The following is a 24,854-nucleotide window of genomic DNA, read 5'->3' as shown; positions in this document are numbered from 1 at the left end:
TGAGCTTTGCTTTTGCAGCGTCATTAAATTTACTTGTAGAGCAGTAGGTCTATTTGTATTTTAAGCTAGACTAGGCAATAAAACTGTTATGTACAGTATAGGGTAAAATGAAATTACTGAGCACCCCAAACTCTTGTAGAGTCTTGATGTGAAATTGTAGTGTGTTCTCTCAATTTCTTTGGTTATCATATGCACTAACCATAGTAGAATAAAATTTCTAAGATCTTCCCCTTGTTCCTATGTCTGAAGGAGGGATTTGTTTTAGTATATTAGTAATAAGATCTTCCCTTTGTTCCTATCTCTGAAGGAATGATTTGTTTGAGTATAGTAGTATTTTATTGGTACAGAACAGCATTCATTTTTGACAGGAGCAATTTTTTGTAGAAAATATTTCAGGTTTGGTTAGATTACTGTAAGAAGTGGTGAAATATAGATGTTGTATTGTAATGTAAATCCTCTGACTCATGTTTTGCAGGATGAGGCTAGAGATGTAATGGAAATGTCTCGTCTCAAAGACTTTTGGACTGTGGACATGATTCAGGATAACATTATTGAGCTTCAAGGAGCATTAGGTATGTCAGGTGATGAATGGTTTTATTTTGAGTAATTTTATAGTGAAATCGGTTTTTATTTGAATTAAAATAAAAGAGCATAAGGTAAATAGCAATCGTAAATTATAGTCTTTTTTTTTTTTTACCCACATAAACTTATTTTGGGGACTTTTTCATGCCATTGTATAGAGCAATCATTCAGCTGCCAAATGAAATAAAATGAGCAGTCTGCCTTGTAAGTTGTCAGAGGTACACATCTTTGAACAAAACAGGTACAGTGTGTTTCATGCATGGGTTACTATTACTTCTGTTACAGAAAACCTGATGCTACTTTGTTATTCATTTTTCATATTTTCGTTACTGTAATTACAACTTTTTTCATTGCAATAACTAGGTAATTTATCTGGGTGTGTCATGGATAAAAAATTAAGATTTTATTAGTTTTTGTAGGGGGGGGGGGCAATTTTTGTCTGGGGAAAGTGCAAAACTTTCTTGTATGGTAATTTATACTCAATGTGCCACCTACATAAAAGTAATTTGGGGGGATTTTTTGTGCCATTGTATAGAAAAGTAATTCAGATGCAAAATGAAACCAAATTGAGCTTCTACCTCGAAAATTGTTGGCGTACGCATCTTTTAGCAAAAAACATTTTTACACCTACCGCTCAAGGTACTGCCACTTCCCACAGATTTAATTGTTTAATAGGCTCATAAGCAAAAGAGTTAATATAATTAAAATTTTATCAAAAATATATTGACAAATAACTATCAGCATCAAATCTATTATAGTATATTGTAAGCTTCAGGATACAAACTGTATCTTCATGTATAATTATTGTATTGGTCATGATAGTTAGGGTATTTGTAAAATGTAAATAATAGTTTTCATACAGTACAATATATACAAATACAATATAAGCAAAAGAACAGGGAAATGACAATTTTATGCATGTTGAAAAAGTTATATCTTGATTATCAGAGAAAGTATTAATAAGGCAAAAGATGAAAAGTTGAAGGAGTATGGCTTTTATTTTGGGAAGAGTTGATGCACTGGACATTTGAAGACCATGAATGTGGGTCAGTTACAAATATTGTACAGTAATGTGTTTGTTGCGACTGAAATGTAGATGCAACTGGGAGGGCTTGATCGAATAGAAGGGGTAGGAGGGAAAGCTGGATGAGATGAGAATTTTGTTAGAAAGTGCACAAGGAAGAAGAGAGTGGAGAGAATATTGTACATATATGTACTCTTAGAAAGGGAAAGCCTGACATGTTTTAAGCCTAATTCCTATTACAGATGTTTTATACAACTCAGTAAGTGGAAGTGATTATCAAGTTGAGTACACTGACAGTCTGAGTACAAGAAGACTTGTAATAAACTGTATGGTAAGTTTCCTCATTTTTGTGTTTTCATCATAACCCTGTGAGTAAGGAATTTCATTATTTGTCAAAGTACACTGATATTTTTATTCCCATAACACCATGATTGGGGGCTTTCATTTCATTTATGACAAAGCATATAGTTTTGGTGGCTGTTGCAACTATAAATAAACGTTTTTCATTGGGATCATTCAGTATGGTATGCAAAATTAAAGTTTTTTCATAGGCACTCCTCATCTTGGTAACTGGTTAGGTTACAAGATTCTACTCATTAATCAATATTATCCTATTGTCAGACATTGTGTGAAGCTAAGTTACGTATTGCAAAGTCCTTGTTTGTAAACATCTGCAATATTAGTAATCCGATTTTCTCCTTAAAAAGACCTGTGCTTTTCTCATGTAATATTTTCTTTATAAAATACAGTTTATCAGTGCATTAATATCACCACAAACCTATTAAGATTAACCCATGTTTGTGGTATTTGAAGGCCCAAGAGACACTAGTCTTTTTAGACCTTTGTAACTTCATATGATGCAAGAATTCAACAAGTCTGACTTTGTGGTTCTTGAAGTTGTCTGTAGGGAATGATTAAAGAGCTGCCATTATGCTTGATGTGCAGCCAAACAAATCTGTCTTTCATGCAGGTCTCAAAGAAGTATTGGGCATTTGATGGCATCTTTGTGTTCAAGTTGAAGAGACCACACAAGATTCTCTTACAGGTCGGTGAAAATGGAGGCAGTGGCTATTACTACAGTAAAATCCATCATATCTAGCACCGTAGGAACAAAGGGCTGCTGGTTATATGAATTGGCCAGTTTAAAATGTTATAAATGTATCTGAACAATCATTTCATCATTCTTATAAAAAAGATACTTCCTAACATCTTAAAAGAGTGCTTAAATCCGTACATCAATACACACACTGATGCATTAGACAGCAAACACAAATGCACTGAAACAATGCACTTATTGTGATTTTGGCATCATTTTCTCTCTCTCTCTCTAGGTTATTCTTTCATAAGAAAAAACACAAAATTCTTTGTGAAAAAAAATTGAGAGAGAGAGAGACGCACAGTTAGTGCGTAGTTTACCTTCATACGGTGAATACCAGGATGTACAGCCACACAATGAAAAATATAAGTATGTAACACATTACCTTATTGAGTACAGTGCTGTTCTGTACTGTTTTCAAGAAACATCAGTAAAAATACTGTATGAGAGAGGGAGGGAGAGAGTGGTTGGGCCATGGGCTAGCCTTACATGTTGACTTTTAACATAACTAAGGCACAGTCATGTATGTAACTTTATTTACTTAAACGATGGCATCTTATTGTAAATTAGTATACAAACTTTTAAATAATTACGTTATTAACCTACAGATTTTTGTTTTGATGTGCAAATTTTAAGTGCTCATAATTTCATTGTCATGATTGTAGTTATCCACTGGAGGTGGAGGAGTTGGTTAGGAATGTTACAAAGTGTTTTCTTCTATACCTAAGCTGCTTTTGTTTTCTTTAGTAAATTACACTAAGATTATTATTACAAAAATTTTTCATACTGTTCTAGTTGCATTCTTTGACCAAGTTTTTCCTGCCATTCTGTAGTTGTATATTTCAGAAATAATAAAGCTTACCTGGGGTCCTAGATGCTATGAGAGTTTTTGCCTCTGCAGTCACTCCCCAGAGGACCATATGGCAGTACAGGGCTGTACTACCCTCAGGCATGAAGCTGGAGATGCACACCATAACTGAGATTAGAGTTTTAAGTACCAAGTACCAACTTCCAAATATTACTGGTGCATCAATCTGAAGGTGCTTTCAGGCCAATTTTACAGGTGCCCATTGGCTAGTCTGAGGAGTTTTACCAGTGTGATCTTTCCCACCAGAATTATGATTTGGGCTAATCATAGGATTACAGTGGGTCTGTTGTGAAGTAAATATGATTTTTTTTTAAACTAAATTAGTTTTTCATACAAACCAGTTACTGTACTGGTGCTTATTATTAATGCATCCACCTACTAACCCCGCTGTTTCTTTGAGATCACAGATCAGATAGCGCAGTACTGACTCCGATTACAGCTCAGTATCTGAGGTTCTACCCAGGCATGAACAGTGATGATTGCCCTCTTTTTTCATTGTTGCAGAGGAATTATAGCCTCTGATTTGTGACCACAATATGGGTTACTTGTAACCTCAACTTAGACACTTTGGGGATCTGGCTTTCTGGTAAATAACAAAGTCTGTTAAGTACCAAAGACCCTGTATTATAGCCTGCACTTGAATATTTTGTAGAAATCTTACAGCGAACAGCAATGCTACATGATTTGTAACCTAAGCTAACCTGTAATTTACACTTTACTTTCAATATAAGAAATTTATTAAAAATGCATAACATCTAAAATGATAGCAAAGCAAAATAATAATAATAATGTAGCTGATAAGTACAGAAGTCCATTAAGTTGAGATGTTACTGTATTTATTTGAAAAAATTAATTTTGTAAGAAATTACAAACTACTAATAACTATTGTCTTAGATCAAAGCCCCAAGTGTATAAGTAAAGCCTAGGGAACAACATGATCTAGGTCTGGCATTCATTCAATTTACAGTATCAAAATGTTTCTCAGATGAATCATTTCTATATATTTCAGACATGCAATGTATATTTGTCTTCGTATGATACACTTTCTTCACACGAAAATGGAAAATCCCACAAAAAAGTAAGTAAATTCAGTGAGGTAAAGCACCAAATTGTATGTTTTCATTTTTTTCCCTTTGATAAGAAGAAATCCTCTACATGATTACTTTTTATCATGTTATCTCATGTATTTAGATTGTGTGCATGTTATTATCTCTGCTTTGTATATTCCATGTATATGACCTTGAGTTGAAATGAAAATTTATTATTATATAAATTAGTTTAATAAGCACTTAAGTTCCATTTCTAGACTTAGAGGCTCTCCTGATGAATTTGTTTCTGAAGAAGTCAAAACTGGAGCAATGCAAAGCTGTTGAAGGTGGACAGCTAATTAGGAAGAGACCAAAGGGATTGGACAAAAGGTAGAAGCTAGAAAGCAGTGTAACTGGGGCAGAAGGGATGCTGCAAAGAACACTGCAAGTTGTAGTGTCTGACAGATGATGTTCAGGATGTAAGGGTTGAGTTTTTCATCGTCTAAAATGCTGAGAAACATCCTTAGGTCTATTTGACAATGGGTCTGTTTATTTTTACATGCATCAAGGGTGATATGGGTTACTGTTTAGCCCCTAAAGCTTGGAAGGTGCTTAAAGAGCCAGATGGTTCCAATAGTTATATTCTAATCAGAATATACAAACCAAAGCAGCATTAGGGATGGTGGTATGGCCGTTGCAAAGAATGGATGGGAACAGGAAGGCTATTTGTATGGTGTGGAAAAAGATGTGTTATTGTGGGGAACAGATAAATGAATGGTAAAGCTGATATAATGATGAGAATGGTGTTTGTGTAAGGTTTGGAGTTTTGTGAACATAGATATTGAAAGAGGTTTAGTGATAATGATGAACTGGTAGCATTAAATATATGATTAAATTATTCTTAAAATTTAAAAGTTGGGAAGATGAAACCACAACTCTTGATTATCCTGCCTGTCAAGTAAGAACTAAGTTCAGTCGTAGGAATGGACTCTATTTTTGGGTTCATTATGAGATTTGACTAAACAGTGGATCCATAGAAAAAATTATTTGGTTTCTTGAACAAAATAGATTCGAAAACCAGGGCAGTAATTGACACTAAGGTTATCATGTAATTTTCATAAAAAACCCATTCATTTCATGTAGTCTGTTACATGTAAATGCCAGTTGGGTATCGGTTAGCTCAAGTAGGTTAGTGCATGCACATGTGGTTCCCTCCTTCCCAGGTAGGTAACTGAATCATTTAATCACTTTGTGTAATCTTAAACAGCTGTGACAGACATTTAGGGTCTGACAAATGAGTAAAATAATGTTTATGAAAAAACCCAACTTGAAAAGCAATTTATGGTTAGATATTTGCAGCCGTATCACCCACAAAGCATACCAATTTTCCTTGCCTAACAATGGTTCTGTTTTTACGGCAGAATTGTGTACAGTAGGATCAGGTATTATAATTATTAAGAGATATACTGGTAGAGAAACTTTTAATTTTAGCAAGAATAAGTGTTGAAAAAACCTTTCAAAATTATAATAAAAAAAAATACATAATTTAAAAAATACCCTTGCCTAACACTTAAATTTTCACTTCACAAATAATACAAATAATATGAATATGGTAAAACTGTAGAAATATATTGGATTTCTGTCCATGTAACCATTAAAGGAAATGAGGAAACCAGTAAAGCAGCCAAAGCTGCAAGTACCAAGAAGATCACACACAAATATTCCTGTTAGTGATTATATAACACCTCTAAAACTCATCGTAATAAATATATGGGAGAATATAGGGAATAATTAACTTTAGTAGCATTACAAAACCGATCAAGCGTAGTGTTGGAATATGGAATCCATTTAAACGAATGATACAAGTAAGTCTGACTCATATTAAAATTGGTCACTCAAGTTTGACCTGTGGATAGATGATGAATAGCCCACAAGATACAGTCACAATATATATAGACTATAGAGTAACTGACAGTTAAACATTTTTTGTGTGAATGTCCAAAATACAGTTGACAACTATCAGGCTTTTGGAACACAAATATTTTCAGAAGTTTCATCGTTTTCAGTAAACCCAATCATTAAATTTTCAAGAAAGCTGTAATACAATAAACATCTAAACCTTATCATAGATAAAGTCAAATCCCTTTGGCCAGCCTTGTCAGAGGTAGATGAATAAGCTCAGTAATCTGGCAAACTATTTGATAATAAATAAGTCTTTGTAGTACCTGCAGTCATGAGGTAGTGTCCAGAATACCATTTTATTTAGGTTGAATATTACCTACTGTTAAAGATAGCTTGTATCTCTGCACCAATAGGTGAGGAGATATAAGCTATCTTTAACAGTAGTGAAGCATCCAAAGAATAAATTTTGTGAAAATTTATATTTTTATGGTATCATGAAGTTTTCAGTGGACATACAGTTCATCCTGTGTAGAGGATGTTTATCCTGTTTGGGCAACAGCACACAAAGCCAGGGATTTTCGTAGCTGTTTGGAGAACATTTTGGTACACAGATAATGAGGGAAAGTGTCTTTAACTTTACCTCATTTTACCCCTGGGATGTTGCCCTAAAGTCCTTGGATCCTTATCCTTAGAACCTGTGGTGGCTGCTCAACTGGCTGTGTAGTCTCGAAGCTGTTCTTGGATAAAAAAAGTATTGAGCCTATATGGCATTTTGCATAAGGTTAGAGGTTGAAAGGGTAAGTGACTGGTCCCCCCCCCACTTCCTTTCTTTTTCTGCAAGGTGGCATTCAGGATCAGTACATGCTGAACATACCACGATGCAGGCAGGCTTCATTACTGGGCATTGTATCTTAGAACTTCTGCTCATGAGTGTGACTTTCTCTACTCTCCCTTTTAATAAGAGGGCTTAGTAATGCTATTAGTTGAACCCAGCAATTTATGATTGACCCAGATACTGGCTGCCTTCCACCTTGTCATTAGGGGTGCTGTTGGTTCTCCAAAATTTTCTTATAGCTAGAGTTCAGCTACATCTCACACTGGCTCTGGACTCTATCAGTCTTGCATCCCTATGTAAAATTGTATTAGAGTTTACAGGAGTCATTGCTTCTCTGTTCATGTCATGACCAGGAGTATGGTATTTCAGAGGTGGAGATGCAACTCGCTAGTTAGTTGAGAGACTATCCTCTCACCAAAGGAGTGAGTCTCCCATGTAGTGGCAATGGTTTGTATCCCAGTAGGAACAATTAACAAGTTTTTAAAGTAATTTTTATTTTTCCTATGTATATAAACCAGAGTCTTTTATCATAATCCCACCTCAGTTACCCTGCTTAGTCCCTGATCCTGAAGGAAAAAGTGCTTAGTGACTACCGGCAATTTGGGTTTCCTTCCACTCACCCACTTCCAACAGTTAACTACCTTGGTACTATACTGTGTTTCTCTGACCAATTATAGCTTGTACGTGGGAGTACTCCTACATAAAAGGCTTATATATACTCAGGAAAAATAAAAATTTACAAAATTGGTGAACTTATGTATATGTACTTATAAAAGGTAGTGTCTTTTGAGGTCTTCCCTTCTCTTTTCTGATTGGGCAAAAGTACGTTTATTCTAGGGTGAATTTAATGTAGAAGAGGAAGTGAAAGAACAATATTTCAGACTTCATAGTTGTGAATTTTAACAACATACCTATTCTATGAAAATTAGTAGGAGTCTTAACTCAGTGAGGATCTTTCTTACTAAGAATAAGGGAATCATCATGACTTTTTAAAGCTCTCAGTTGGTTGTGAGCACAATATAAGATATGTATCAAAACATGGTACAGTAATTTTATATTGATTTAATTTCTAGTCATATATAGCACTTTGATTTCTTTCATATAATGGGAGCAGTAAACAGGTGTATGTCCAGAGATAATGTGTAAAAAGCACAATATAACTCCTGTATAAAGATTAGAAAAAAGCAGTTATGTATATAAATACTTGTGCAGAAGGTCAAATGGAAGTTGTGATAACATATATTTTCAGGTAAGGCAGCATATTGTAGGTTCAAAACAGGCTAATAAAAAGGTTGAACTGAAACTCAAGCCTCTGAATGCCCTAAGAGGTGTATATCCACCAGGCAGTCTGGAAAATAAAATTGACCAGGGAAAACACCCGGTCCTTGGTAAGTATGTAAATTGGTTTTTTTCTTTACACATTGTTCAACTTATTGTTCATTTCATGTTCAACTTATTGTTCATTTCATATAACAGTTAGGAAGTAGCTAATTTCAAGTTCAGTCATCTTTTTGACAATTCAAAGTAAATTTTGCCCAGTGTTGTCTAGGACAGCAAGAATTTTATTTGCTGTTTAGATAAATGCTTTAGTATAAGATTAATTGCTATCAGAATTGAAAGAATTTCATCATCATTTGTGGAAAATATATACAGTAGTGAATTGAGAAAATATCCAGCACAAAATATGATTTTAAGAAAATTAAAATCACATGACTGTCAAACTGAAATAGAGGCCATTGTAGTGCTCTTCATAATGTGAAATACATGAGAGCCACAAATGTACATTCTTCTCTCATCCTACTATCATCCATTACAGGCAGTCTCTGGGGTTATGTCAGGTTTGGGTTATGTCATTCTGGACTTGCGGCACCGTTAAACCCAATTATTGCAATACACTCCCTGAACACCTGAATTAGCCCTGGTTACCTACCAGCCTGAACTATATCCCCAACTCATTACCCACTAAGTGGGTAATTAACTGTCAGCGTTACCAACGCTTACAGGAAAATTCTGTCAAATGAGTTGCCTAGCGTACCGTTGGCAACGCTGCTGCAAGTCCCGGCTGTGTATGGCCGAGAACCACAATTGCTTTTTGTTCGCCGTGCTGCTAGGACTTGTCCTACATCAGGCGAATTTTTGGTTATAAGCCCGACCTCCTTATTTTCGTTTTTTTTTTTGGATTGGATAACGACTTGGACTGGTTTTGATCGCCCCCTTCTCTCCTGGATTGTTCTTTCTCTGGATTTTTGGACCTTCTCTCCCGTTTTGACTTGGCCTGGCTTGGATTTTGAAATGGATAAAATGGATAAGACACCACCCTTGGACAACTCCTCTGCTTCCACATCTGCTTCTGCCGTGACGACGGAGATCACTACCGCTGGAGAAACTGCAGTCCATCGTTCGTGCACCGCCTGCAAGAAAAGGATGAGTACCCTTAAAAGCAACAGACATTTGTTGTGCATAAATTGCAGGAAGGTACAATGTAGCGTCACATTGCGATGTGACGAGTGTAGGTCATGGTCGACAACACAGATGGAAGATTATCTCAAGTATAGGAAATCATTAGCTTCTAAGAGTAAACGTAAAGACTCAGCGGTAGAGACTCAGGGTTTTGACAAAAAGGCTTTAGAGTCAGAATTATTTAGGAAATTAGAAGACAAATTGTCAGCCAGCATATCTAGTTTGTTTTCAAGTTTCATGTCAAAACTAACAGAGATAGAAGATCAGAAAAAAGTTAATAGGGACACAGAACCTAATCACTCTTTTTCAGCTCCCCTGCCTGTTCTAGAACCAGCCCTAACGGGTGCCGGGGGTCATGGAGAACCGCAAACCTCAAAGGTAGGATCTACCGGCCCCCCCCGGCGCAGAGCAGGCAGTGTCAGCAGCAGATTTCCCCTTTCACCCTGGTAACGTAAGTCCTAAGGTAAAATCTAATTTATGATTGACGCAGACAGTTAGAGATAGGACGGTAGTAGAAAATCAGGAAGATAGGTTGAAGATGCAGTCGGAGTCAGGTGTCATTAAGGTTGCGGCTCCCTTGTTGGATCCAACAGCGGTTCTTTTTCCCGCAGTGGGCTCTCTGCAACAAAAGGTTGCGAAATCGGTAGAGGATGATTCAATTTTGGTTCCTAGCTCTTCTGGTGTGGATAGGGTGGAAAGTATCCCTTTCTCCTCTTCTTCTAAGTTTCTGTTTCCCCCTCGGGACAAACCTTCGTCCCTTTCAGAGTCCAATTCAATAGATCAATTGCTGAACATTGCAGAGTATAATGCTGATCTGTTGGGACTCTAAAGGCTACAGATCTTTGGTCAGAAATTGTTTTAATATTGGGTTTTCCAACATTTTTGAGTATGTTTTGAAAAATCTACCTGAATTCACAAATGATGCTTTACAGGATTATCAGGGGGGAACAGAATTGGTCTATTTTCTTTCCTTAAAATCTATGGCCTCTTCTGTATCCACAGACATCTCTTCCCCTATGGTTTCAAAATCTTCTATGGCTTTTTCTCAACCTTCCATTTCGGGGAGACTTTCGGTTTCTTCTCTCGCTCATCCGAGCTCTCTACCATTAACGGACTTGCCTTCGGACAATCTTCCACAAATCATATGACTTTTTCTCATCCTCCGGAGCTAGTTGCTGCGGCATCTGGCAGTGCGACTGTTCCCGTATTCAATGTTTCGGCCCGGTAGTCTCAACAATCACTCCGTAGCTAGGTTTACTGGTAACCTATCATCCACAATCGCTTCGGGTTCGGCACCTCGCAATTTCCCATGTGAAACTCCCGAGAGCTCCGGCCCGTCTGGTGCGTTCTCTACATGTATGACGTCATTGGCAGGGTCTCCGGTGGTTACCCCGAGTGTGGCTTCTTCTCTTTTCCCTCCTACTGTACCTCCCTTCTCTACCTTTCCAACAGGTGTCTCTGTTCCTCCGGTTAGGACGGTTTTGTAGGTTCGGGTTGGTTTGGTCAGCAGGAGTTTTTCCCACCTTGTTCTGCTTCCGCAAATAGCGGAGTGTCTGCTGCTGCGATTCCTCATCCGCATGCTTCTGTTATTCAGCCTAGTTCGGGGTTGGCGAGTATTGCGGCTTCTCCGTTTTCTGAGGTGGGCGTGGTTCGCCCAGGTGTGTCTGGCTCAAGCGTAGCTCCACCGTTGTTGGAGAGTGCAGGTTTTGCGCAACCCTTCTCGGCTGCCCGCAACATTGCGGCTGATTCCCCAGGTGTTCGTCTTGCGCACTCAGGTATTTCGTGTTCCGGGTTAACTGATCCAGCGTTTTCTAGGGGTCAGCCTGTCTCTGTTCCTGTCTCGACTCGGTCGGATCTTTCTGATAAGGATTTCTCTTGCGAGGAAGAGGATCCGGTACCGGAAGCCTGTTCTCCTTCAGCGAATGAGAACGAATACAAGCGGATGGTGGACTTCATTCATGCTCTTTACCCACAGTCCAAGGCTCCGGAAGAACCTTTTCAACCTAATCAGGCAATGTTTGAGTCACTGTTTGCGACGAAACCAGTGGTGGCTAAAGCACCAAAGAATCTAGTTTGGTTTGGCGGTGTCGAGCAGGCATTGAGGGAGGCGGACGTTAGGTTAGCGGCTTTAATTGGGTCGGGTAGGCAGGATTCCACCTTGCTTCCTTCTCGTAAGGGGTTTTACAAGGTTGCGGGTAACCCTTCGCGGGTGTTAGGGTCCCTCTTAATGAATCAGTGGAAGCTCTTCTATCTAGGTCCCTTCTTGAATCGTTTGGTTTCTGTCCGCGGCGAGAAGCCGGGTATTTTGGAAGACACTTTTCGTACTCAGTCGGAGGCTCTGTCCCATTCGATGGATGTTATCTGGTTTAATGGGGTTCCTTAAACAGGACGGTTATTCTCCCTCGGACCCGGTTTTGTTCGACCACCTCATGTTTCGGTGTCAATGGGAGTGGCCTATCAGGCAAACATTTCACATTTATGCGACCTTCTTCAGTAAGAAAAGGAGGGATTTCTTTCTGAACCATCTACCTCCGCATTATCCAGATATTCACAAAGGGCTCTGTTGAGCACCTTGGCGCTCAGCAACAGTCTTTTCAGGAGGAAGAACAAGCGTCGATGCTAAATTTTTATTCCTCTTCTTCAGCTGTCGAGTCACAGCAAGCCATGATTCGAGTGGCAGCACAGTCCTCTAGATCTCGAGAGGTTCCAGGATGACATCATCCAGCCAAACGGACATTCCAAATCACCAACCAGGTCCCTAAGAAAGTCCGCTTCTCATCCAAGACTTCAGCTTCTGCTTCAGATCTGAAACCTTCTGTCCTTAAGAAGGGTTTTCGGAAATAGGAGACACTTCCCTTGTCTGCACCGGTAGGAGGTTGCCTAGCTCCATTCTGGGAAACCTTGAAGGAGTATGGCGCGGAGAGTTGGGTAGTGGAGGTGTTAAGGAGGGGGTACAGAGTCCCTTTTCATTCTCTTCCTCCCCTATCCAGCTCACCGGTTCATCTTCCCAGTTATTCCCCTTCCTCCATCAGGGGAATAGCGTTAGCAGCAGAAGTCCGAGCCCTCTTGGAAATAGGGGGCATTAGAACCTGCTCCTTCTTCCCAGGTTTTTACAGTCGGATTTTTTGTGGCTCCAAAGTCGGGAGGATCTTGGAGACCCATCATAGATCTCTCGAGTCTCAACGGTTCATCATCTCCCCGGTTGCATATGGAAACTCTCAGTCGGTGCTACGGTCGGTCCGGAGAGCGACTGGATGATTTCAGTGGACCTCAGGGCGCCTTATCTCCAGGTTCGGTCCATCCGAATCTCGGAATTTCCTTCGATTCTCGGGTCCAACTGGAACATTTCAGTTCAGAGTCCTCTGCTTCGGTCTGACCACAGCACCTCAAGTCTTTACGAGGGTGATGTCTCCTATTTCAGAGATAATGCATCGTCGGGGTTTCAGGATGAGGCGATACCTCGACAATTGGTTAGTTCAGGCTTCGTCAGTAGAGGAAGTTTTGCAGGCGAGGGACTTCTTACTGGATTTGTGTCAAAAGTTGGGAATACGCATCAACTTAGAAAAGAGTTCTTTGATTCCAGCTCAGACAAAACGTATTTAGGAATAACGATTCAGGTATGTCGTTTGAGGGCTTTCCGACGGAGGAAACCAGTTTTGCAATTCTGAGCCAACTAGAAACATTCAGATTGAACAGAGCGCAACCTGAGCCTATGGAAGAGCTTGCTGGGGCAGGATGGCCTCCTCTCTCTCTCCTAATTCCAGGGTCTATTCTGCCAGATGTTCTCTTCAGGCATGTCTCAGGGGAATCGCTGGGACTTTCGGGAAGAGAACGCGTTCATAGTCTGGGACGATTCTTGCCTGAAGGATCTGGTGGTGGTCAGAAGAATATCATCTGACCATCGGCGAAGATTGGACTCCCCATTCCAGATTTCCATCTGTACACAGATGCCTCGGATCAGGTTGGGGGAGCAACCCTGGAGAATGTCAGGCCAGAGGCCTTTGGATGAATCTGGATCGGAGGAGTCCATCAACCACAGAGAACTACGAGCAGTCAGAAGAGGAAGTTGCTTCGCAGATCAGTTAAGCAACAGCACGGTAGCGCTCTTTTGCGACAACGTAACTTGCACTGGTCATACCTCAAGAAGGAGGGGGACAAAATCGCGAAATTTTGAATCAAGTTGCCGGAGAATTCTCCGCTGGTGCAAGTGCCACAGGACTACTCTGTTCCTCCGCCGTGTCGGAAAACTCAACGTTTTGGCGGACGCCCTAAACCGATCCAAGAGGTTCTAAGGGGGAATGGATGCTAGTGCAGGAGGAAGTTCAACTTCTATTGAAGAAATGGCCAGCAACCATAGACCTGTTGGACGAGACTAAACTTTCACCTCCCAGTATACTTCTTCCCTGTAGAAGATCCCATGTCGTTCGGGGACGGACGCCATGTTGCATTCTTGGAACGACATGCAAACATATGCATTCCCTCCGTTCGGAATGATTCAACAAGTGTTGATGAAACTCAGGGAACTCCTACAACGCCGAGATGACGTTGATTTGCCCTTTCTGGCCTCAAAGACCTTGGTTCAATTGGACCTTCTCGATTTACTGATAGATGTTCCGGTTTCCTTCCAGAGAGGAAAGATCTTCTCAGACAGCCGCACTTCCATCACTTCCACTGTGGCGGAATTCACACCCACAAACAACCAAACACGCAACACTCACCCTGATCTTCGGTTGCTGGAGATGGATAAGGTCCACGGTCGCCAATCACAGCACACAACCACGAAACAAAAAACTTAAACCGACCCTCCACCAACAACGAACCAACAAAAAAAGAGACACATGAACCATTAATGTGGTCCCAAAAAAAACAGACGAACTCCCGTTCACTTTCAAGGTTGGACCTCAACTGCCCAAGACTTCCCTAAAAACGAAAAACTCCCGACAGACAGACAGACAGCCATGTAAAACGAACTCCAACAACTCACAACCACTCACAACAACAATTTCACTTCTCTCTCTCTCTCTCTCTCTCTCTCTCTCTCTCTCTCTCTCTCTCTCTCTCTCTCTCTCTCTCTCTCTCTCACAAAAAACGTTGGGAAATGCTAATTGGCCACAAACAAATTTATTCATCCTCTATATTTCTCCCCTTTTTAGCATTTCCCAACCAACACCTTCACACACCTCTTTCAAATCGCCGACCCAACACCCACGGATGCTCACTTTAGGTCCTCTAGATCGCTGTCTGTGTGCACGCAATCATTCTCTCAGACTTCTCTCTCTTCCAGCAACATTCAGATTTACATTTTCTCCTCCATTTCTCTCAGATTCACGCTATCTTCTTCACTATTACCACTCTCAATTTCATCCACAATCTCATCTATACCCTCTAACTTTCGTTCCTTAAATACCTCCCCCATGGTTCTTCAACTAACCCATCCCATTCGCTCATTGACCTTTCCAATTCTTGCAACGATTCATTCATGCTTTCAATCACTCGTCTATCACTGCTCCCTTCTCTCTTACTCTTTGGTTTCGCTCACCCCTACACGTTCAGTCAACTCAGTTATATCAAACATATTATACGTTCTATTCATACCATCCCATTCATCCGTGGATACACGCTTTATCACTCATTTTCACTTTGGCACTCACACCCCTATCACACAACTTACGATCCTCCGTTCACTTACGTTCTTCCCTTTCTTACGTTTTCTACCATACTCTATCAAAACAAATTGCTGATTCTCATGCAACAACCCCTCACGTACATGCATCACCTTCGACCGCTTGCATCCTGGAGGACCCACCCATTTGAACCCCTTCACACTCGGTTTCCTGAGTCGCTGTCACAGTCACCCTCTTTCGTCTACATACACTTGATACATGCCCTTCCATTCCACATTCATCAGATGTAGCTTCGGTTCTGAAACATTCTCATAATGCCCATTCTTACCACAGTTGCCACATATTACATTCACTCGAGTACCCCTACAACCATTAGCAATATGACCCACCTGTCCGCACCTGTAGCATTTAACCCCTATCTTTCGGGACCTCCCTTACCAAATGTCCCAATTGCCCACACCAAACACGCTCCTAAAGCCCACCTACACTCATTCTTTGTATGTCCTTCCTTTCCACATCTAAAACACTTCTGCTCGACTTCCACTCACCGACCTTCCCTTTGTACACTACTATCCCTAACCCGTCCAACCCGTTGGAGGTTACAAACCCACCATTCATCCTCACTGGCACCTCCCACATTACTTGCTCTTACACTCCTATCTATTACACTATCGGCCATTCTCATTGGGCCCCTCAACACTGCATCCTAAAGCTTCCAAACTCTGGTACTCTCTCATCTACCCCAGCCCTTACACTTACACTTCTGCTCTCTTTTATAACCTTGTCAAGCTCATAATCTTCTACAATTTCCAAGATTTCTCCCAAGTCAACCTTTCATTCGTCCATCTTTTCTTCTCTTTCCGCTTCAAGTTCACAAGGATTCTCTAACTCCATCTGGCACTGTCCCTAACAACTTCTGTACTAACTCCTTACATTCATCTATCCCATCATCCCCAAACTTCTTCCTTGCCAACGTCTCCAGCCTACAAGCATATAGTGACAAGGTTTCAGCTTTCATTCTTGCCTCATCAAATTCATTCTTCCTCTTATACTTAACACTCGCTTTCATCTCCCTCGCTTGCTCAACTAGTCTAGCTTTCACCTTGTCATACTCAACATCCCCACACTCATAATAACTCCTATACATATCAAGTAAAAACCCAGTCAAATATTCTCCTAATTCAGTGCCCACACTCTCTTACTTTCCCCATACTTATCCTGACAAAACCTTCCATACTCCCTAAAGAAATCATGCACATCCCTACTTCCATACTCATTATACCTTTCACAGGTGAGGGTACCTCCCCTCACATACATAGCCTTTCTCACTTCTTTCTCACTTTCACTCTCACTTTCGCTTTCGCTCTGTCCTTTCATACCCTCTTTCCGAATACAAAGAGTCCACTTCTGCACTTACATTCATCTTACTCATTACACTCTTCTTCCCCTCTTTTTATCCACTTTTATCCACTCACCTCCATCCACCTCACTATCACTACTGCCTTCACCCTCTCCTTCTTTCCTGCCTTTCCACTTCCTTACCCTTCTTACCAGTTTCCTTTCCCCTTTCCCTTCTTCCTTTTTCTTCCCCTGACTTATCCTTATTTCCTCTGTTCCTTCCCTTGCTTTTCATTCCCTTTTCCTTACCCTGCCCTCTCATTCCCTCGTTTCTTACTTCCTATTCCCATATCACTTTCATCACTCACGCTTCCATTCACTTCTTCCTCCTTTTCTTTCTCTCTTGCCCCTTCACACGTTCCAGAGAACCTGCCTCCAACAGCCCTTTCTCCAAAAACACCCTTGAACATACCTTTCATCATTTCTTCCACACTTTTCATCATTCCCTCCAACTTTTTATCCATCCTCTCTTCCATTCTCTCTTCCATTCTCTCTTCTGACTCTTTCATCTCCCCTTTCATTTCTTCTTTTGCACTTCTTAGCATTCCCTCCACCTCCTCCAACTGACTCCTCAATCTCTCATTCTCACCCCCTCAACCACGTATTCTCCTCTCTCAACCTTACCAGTTCCTCTTCCATCCTTCTCTTCAGTCACACTACCCAGCCACCAATCTCACTTTGCAGCTGCTAATACCAGCTGCCCCACGTTAGGGGCGCCAAATATTATGTTTGGAATTCACACCCACAAACAACCAAACACTAACACTCACCTGATCTTCGGTTGCTGGAGATGGATAAGGTCCACGGTCGCCAATCACAGCACACAACCATGAAACAAAAAACTTAAACCGACCCTCCACCAACAACGAACCAACAAAAAAAGAAGAAGACACATGAACCATTAATGTGGTCCCAAAAAACAGACGAACTCCCCGTTCACTTTCAGGTTGGACCTCAACTGCCCAAGACTTCCCAAAAACCGAAAAACTCCCGACAGACCGACAGACAGACAGACAGCCGTTCCAGAAAACGAACTCCAACAACCAACCACTCACATCGACAATTACACTCTCTCTCTCTCTCTCTCAAAGACTCTCTCTCTCTCTCTCTCTCTCTCTCTCTCTCTCTCTCTCTCTCTCTCTCTCTCTCTCTCTCTCAAAACGTTGGGAAATGCTAAATACAAACAAATTTATTCATCCTCTGTACCACGGAACCTCCGCGTGGTGAAGCTAGCTGCGTGGAGACTATCCAGCGAGCAGCACGTCATGCCGGACTCTCTAAGGCAGTGGCTCGCCAACTGTCTTTCTGTCTGAGAAGATCATCCAGAAAACTATATCAGGCCAAGTGGGCGGTTTATCGCAGTTGGTGCCGGAACCAAGGTCATCGTATTTCACTTCCAATGGTAGCGAAAATAGTGGACTTTCTACTTTTTCTGAGGAAAGAAAAGAAATTTTCATACTCTATGATCGCCGGTTACAGATCAATGCTTAGTAGTACGTTCCGTTTCCATCTTCCGGAATTGGCGACCAGTAGAATACTTCACGATCTCTTAAGGTCTTTTAAGATAGAACGTCCAGTTCTTCCCCTTCGGGCACCATCGTGGGATTTAGCGGCGGTATTGACTCTCCTTAGGTCGTCAGAATACGAGCCATTAGAAACACTGTCATTAAGACAGTTAACGAAGAAGGTATTATTTCTAGTTGCTCTGGCCACAGCTAGAAGAGTAGGAGAGATTCGAGCTGTCTCAAGAACTGTATCTTTCTCAGGGAAAGATATTTTTCTGTCATATTTGCCGGAATTCGTAGCTAAATCGGAATCGGAATCGAATCCTTTACCCAGAGCGTTTAGAGTAACGTCTTTAGAAGATTTCGTAGGAGGTGACAACCAGAAATGCTATTATGTCCGGTCAGGGCGCTGAAGGCTTATTTATTACGCACAGAAAAGATGTTGCCTCGCCCGAGAACGCTATTCGTTTCTCCCAGACGTCCTTCACACTCGATCTCGAAGAATGCTATTAGTTTTTTCTTAAGAGAGGTGATACAACAAGCGTCGGCTAATTCTTCGACTCTTTTGGAACCATCGAACTCCTCTGAACGCCCAAGAGCTCATAGTATTAGAAGGGTGGCGACATCGTTGGCATTTCTCAAGAATTTCTCGGTGTCGGCAATCTTAGAAGCAGCTACTTGGAAATCAGTATCAGTTTTCACTTCTTTCTACCTTAAGGACATTCAATTCTCGTCGGAAAAGGGTTACTCGCTGGGTCCTTTTGTGGCGGCCAATTCATTTCTTTAGTAAAGGGTAGATTAAGGGTGGGGTGGGGGGGGAGAGTAGGGGCAAGGTTAGACAGCATAAGATAGGTGAGTAGATTTGTCAGTGAATCAGAATTCTTTTACGAAACACAAGATGTTTTACAATTAAATGAGGATAGGTATATCCAGGTGGTTTTTCAGCTAGATTTATTCACCCTCTCGGCACAGCATTGATGGCAACGGACGGCAATGATTTGGAAGCTCGACTGCACACTCAACTTATCCTCCGACATGAGAGGCTACAATAGCCACATGGGAGGCCTCGTCGTTCCCCTCCATACATGAGAGGCTACCAATAGCCACATGGGAGGTTCGCCAGGCTCCGCTACATGCGAGGCTTTGATTAGCCACATGGGAGTTAGTTTCCCTTCTTCCGTGGGAGGTTTTCCTTGAATACCACATGGGAAGTAGCTCGACCCAGACAGTACCATGACTCGAGACTGACGCATGGGTACTCTCTCCTTTCAGGCATCCCCACCTGCCGAGTAGACTACCAGGTGAGGTTTGTTTTTTTATATGCATAGTAGACGATAATGAGTTACCTGCTTTACTTGTTGGTAGGTCGGTCTGACTTAGTTAAACCCACCTCCACTAAATTTTGTTAATCGGGCTAATTCAGGTGTTCAGGGAGTGTATTGCAATATGAAGTTTTCATAATAAAACTAATATTGTAATACTTACCTGAACACCTGAATGATTCCCACCCTCCTCCCCACTTCAATCTGATTAATGAATAACGCAATTGGGGTTCTCGGCCATACACAGCCGGGACTTGCAGCAGCGGTACGCTAGGTAACTCATTTGACAGGATTTTCCTGTAAGCGTTGGTAACGCTGACAGTTAATTACCCACTTAGTGGGTAATGAGTTGGGGATATAGTTCGGGCTGGTAGGTAACCAGGGCTAATTCAGGTGTTCAGGTAAGTATTACAATATTAGTTTTATTATGAAAACTTCATTTTCAGCGCTGTAAGTGGATTTATGGCGCTGTTACCTGCTTTGTGATGCCATTACCTGGACTTAGGGTGCAATTAACGGTGCTACATGTGCTATTTATTCCCATTATGATGCTTCGGGTTACAGCAATTTTCAGCTTATGGCACGCCGCCGGCGACGGAACCCCTGCCGTAAACCGGAGACTGCCTGTATATGTGCTCCCATGTGTCTTCATGAATTGCTTGCTTCCATTCTTCCAATATTTATAGCAACATTTATTACATCATCTTCTGGGATTCTGTTGACCCTCATAACTTTACTTGTGGGCACATTTACTCTCGACTTTCTCCACTTGCAAACACTTTCAGACTTATCACTAGTTCCTGTTGTTTCATTCGCTAATAAAGGTCCCAATCAGTGTTCATAGCCCCATTTCACATCCCACAACCTGTTCACCCACATCTAATTTCCTTTCTGTGGTTCATTGCATCACCCCTGCTGTTAATTGTATTCAGCATATAGCAATACCCCATCTTTTGTTAATTTGTTCCAAGACTCATGATTTGAATTACATGAACCCTTTAAAAACAACTCGGATACCCTGTAAACCTCAGTATGCCACCCCATAATATCACTAGTACACTATTGCTTGATAGTTCATTTTTACTGTCTTTTTTTGATAAATTTATACATTTTAATTGATGCTAATGTAAACAAAAACAGTTTTACTTATCCCTGATGGGTAATGTGGATGTGTTGTATTACAGAAGACCCAAGACTCAGTAATATTGGCTACACATATCCCGGAGCAATCTTGTAAAATCTCTCTCCTTTCTTCTGCTGATTTTATACTGAGGAAGCAGCTGTTTTTTAATTGAATTTTGGTATATCCACATTAAAAATCTAATAAACATTTAATCCAAATCTTCATGTGATGCGCAGGGCTCATTCAAGGTATATTACAAAAACATTGTTATTCATATGGCATTCAGTATTTTACAAAACCCTTAAACTGTCTAAAGCATGTCATAAGCTATTGAGCATAAGTTAGCACATATCTTTGGTTGCAATCTTAGGTAAATATGTAATACACTGTATTTACTCATATACACAATTATGCTAATCACATTTTATCAAAACGTAGAATGAAATAACGAGACACAAGATAGAGAAAGTAGGGGTAAACAGACAGGCAGTCATATGATTGCTGGTGGAGGTGCAGTTTACATGCACAGTAATGACAAATGAACTAAGAACATTTACATGTAAATTTGTTGATTTTCACGATAGTATTAATGACATGATACGTATACTATATTAATGCTAATATTCTCAGTTCATTTGTCAATTACATGTAAATTGTACTTTCTTAAACAGTTTGTCTGTATGTCTGAAGCTAATACACCTTATACAGTATCCCTTGTAAAGACGTCAGACGTCTCTTCATTTCACGTCAATCACGTTCATGCATCACACTTATTAACCTTTTAACGCCGACTGGACGTATTTTACGTCGACAAAAGTTGTCTGTTGGGTACCAAGTGGACGTAAAATACGTCGACTACAAAAAGTTGTTTTAAATATTCGCGGAAAAATACTTATAGGCCTCGTTTGCAAAAAATTTTAAATCGCGCCTTGAGGGATGCTGGGAGTTCACGGATCATGCTGTTGTTTTGTTTACCAGCGTGACCCAGCTGCGCATGCATGAATTTCTTTCATATCCCAAAAGAAAGCATCAGCTAACTCTGCTGAAAATCTCAGAAATTCTTTAGTCACTTTGTCGTAATTTTTGCACTGTTTTCTATAAGCCTTTACATAAAGTTTTATATATGAAAATGTGTGCAATTTCATGTAGAATACAACAAAATATAACTCATGGTTGTAGCTTTTATCAATTTTGACATATTTTCATATAAATCACGATGTGCCAAAATTTCAACCTTCGGTCAACTTTGACTTGACCGAAATGGTCGAAAAATGCAATTGTAAGCTAAAACTCTTACATTCTAGTAATATTCAATCATTTACCTTCATTTTGCAATAAACGAGAAGTCTCAAGCACAATATTTTAATTTATGGTGGATTTTTGAAAAAAACTTTTTCCTTACGTCCGCACTAACTCTGCTGAAAATCTCAAAAATTCTTTAGTCACTTTGTCGTAATTTTTGCACTGTTTTATATTAGCCGTTACATAAAGTTTTATATATGAAAATATGTGCAATTTCATGTAGAATACAACAAAAAGTAACTCGTGGTTGTAGCTTTTATCAATTTTGACATATTTTCATATAAATCACAATACGTGCCAAAATTTCAACCTTTGGTCAACTTTGACTTTACCGAAATGGTCAAAAAATCCAATTGTAAGCTAAAATGCTTACATTCTAGTAATATTCAATCATTTACCTTCATTTTGCAACAAACGAGAAGTCTCTAGCACAATATTTTGATTTATGGTGAATTTTTTAAAAAAACTTTCCTTACGTCCACGCTAACTCTGCTGAAAATCTTGCAAGAGCCTGACGCTGTCTTCCAAACACGTGTGTGTTTGTCGTCCATTGGAGTGGACAAGACAACAAGAGCATCTCGTTCTCTTTCTCTAAAAGAACGCGATTTCAACCATACAATATTTCCGTCTGTTTCTCCCTAACCATTGTTGTCTTGATGTTTGCACAATCACCACTACTTATATTGCCATGCAAGCATTCTAATCATGTACTCATAATGTTCCAACAAATCTTCTGTATCAAACTGTGTGTATGTTTCTGTTTGTGAAGACGCCAAACGTCTCGCCACTCCGATGGACAACGAACACACACGTGTTTGGAAGAGATGGCGTCAGGCTCTTACAATCTCAGAAATTCTTTAGTCACTGTCGTAATTTTTGCACAGTTTTCTGTTAGCCATTACATAAAGTTTTATATATGAAAATGTGCACAGTTTCATGTAAAATACAACAAAATATAACTCATGGTTGTAGCTTTTATCAATTTTGACATATTTTCATATAAATCACGGTAAGTGCCAAAATTTCAATCTTCGGTCAACTTTGACTTGACCGAAATAGTCGAAAAATCCAATTGTAAGCTAAAACTCTTACATTCTAGTAATAGTCAATCATTTACCTTCATTTTGCAATAAACGAGAAGTCTCAAGCACAATATTTCAATTTCTGGTGGATTTTTGAAAAAAACGTTTTCCTTACGTCCGCACTAACTCTGCTGAAAATCTCAAAAATTTTTTAGTCACTTTGTTGTAATTTTTGCACTGTTTTATATTAGCTGTTACATAAAGTTTTATATATGAAAATGTGTGCAATTTCATGTAGAATACAACAAAAAGTAACTCATGGTTGTAGCTTTTATCAATTTTGACATACTTTTTCATATAAATCACGGTAAGTGCCAAAATTTCAACCTTCGGTCAACTTTGACTTTACTGAAATGGTAAAAAAATCCAATTGTAAGCTAAAATGCTTACATTCTAGTAATATTCAATCATTTACCTTCATTTTGCAACAAACGAGAAGTCTCTAGCACAATATTTTGATTTATGGTGAATTTTTGAAAAAAAACTTTCCTTACGTCCACGCTAACTCTGCTGAAAATCTTGCAAGAGCCTGACGCCGTCTTCCAAACGTGTGTGTTCGTCGTCCATTGGAGTGGACAAGACAACAAGAGCATCTCGTTCTCTTTCTCTAAAGGAACGCGATTTCAACCATACAATATTTCATGGTCTGTTTCTCCTAACCATTGTTGTCTTGATGTATGCACAATCACCACTACTTATATTGCCATGCAAGCATTCTAATCATGTACTCATAATGTTCCAACAAATCTTCTGTATCAAACTGTGTGTATGTTTCTGTTTGTGAAGACGCCAAACGTCTTGCACTCCGATGGACAACAAAACACACGTGTTTGGAAGAGATGGCGTCAGGCTCTTACAATCTCAGAAATTCTTTAGTCACTGTCGTAATTTTTGCACAGTTTTCTGTTAGCCATTACATAAAGTTTTATATATGAAAAATGTGCGCAGTTTCATGTAAAATACAACAAAATATAACTCATGGTTGTAGCTTTTATCAATTTTGACATATTTTCATATAAATCACAATAAGTGCCAAAATTTCAATCTTCGGTCAACTTTGACTTGACCGAAATAGTCGAAAAATCCAATTGTAAGCTAAAACTCTTACATTCTAGTAATATTCAATCATTTACCTTCATTTTGCAACAAACGAGAAGTCTCTAACACAATATTTATGGTGAATTTTTGAAAAAACTTTTTCCTAATGTCCACGTGTGCTAACTCTGCTGAAAATCTCAGAAATTCTTTAGTCACTTTGTCATAATTTTTGCACCGATTTTATATTAGCCATTACATAACATTTTATATATGAAAATGTGCGCAATTTCATGTAGAATACAACAAAAAATAATTCATGTTGTAGCTTTTATCAGTTTTGAAATATTTTCATATAAATCACGGTAAGTGCCAAAATTTCAACCTTCGGTCAACTTTGACTCGACCGAAATGGTCGAAAATGCAATTGTAAGCTAAAACGCTTACATTCTAGTAATATTCAATCATTTACCTTCATTTTGCAACAAACGAGAAGTCTCTAGCACAATATTTCAATTTATGGTGAATTTTTGAAAAAACTTTTTCCTTACCTCCGCGCACTCTAACTGCTGAAAATCTCAGAATTTCTTTGGTCACGTTGATGTAATTTTTGAACCGTTTTATATTAGCCGTTACATAAAGTTTTATATGTGAAAATGTGTGCAATT

At 39.7% G+C, this 24,854-nt stretch overlaps 1 protein-coding gene across 8 annotated transcripts in view; it reads left to right on the top strand.

The window, feature by feature from the left end:
* The window catches only part of LOC136832061 (uncharacterized), a 59,570-nt gene that overhangs the window by 6,054 nt on the left and 28,662 nt on the right, over positions 1 to 24,854 (top strand). For 4 of the 8 annotated variants that reach the window (XM_067092611.1, XM_067092610.1, XM_067092613.1 and 1 more), the window contains exons 3-6: positions 476 to 572; positions 1,849 to 1,937; positions 4,580 to 4,648; positions 8,585 to 8,727. In XM_067092611.1, coding sequence (XP_066948712.1) covers positions 476 to 572; positions 1,849 to 1,937; positions 4,580 to 4,648; positions 8,585 to 8,727 — 398 coding nt within the window. Of the gene's footprint in view, positions 1 to 475; positions 573 to 1,848; positions 1,938 to 4,579; positions 4,649 to 8,584; positions 8,831 to 24,854 lie in introns of those variants that run through there. The other 4 variants (XM_067092608.1, XM_067092614.1, XM_067092609.1 and 1 more) reach the window with 2 other exon arrangements.

Source organism: Macrobrachium rosenbergii, chromosome 49 (assembly GCF_040412425.1).
Source record: "Macrobrachium rosenbergii isolate ZJJX-2024 chromosome 49, ASM4041242v1, whole genome shotgun sequence".
Taxonomy (NCBI): Eukaryota; Metazoa; Arthropoda; class Malacostraca; order Decapoda; family Palaemonidae; genus Macrobrachium; species Macrobrachium rosenbergii.
The sequence above is the reverse complement of the archived record's forward strand: the minus strand, read 5'-3'. Positions and strand labels throughout refer to the sequence as shown.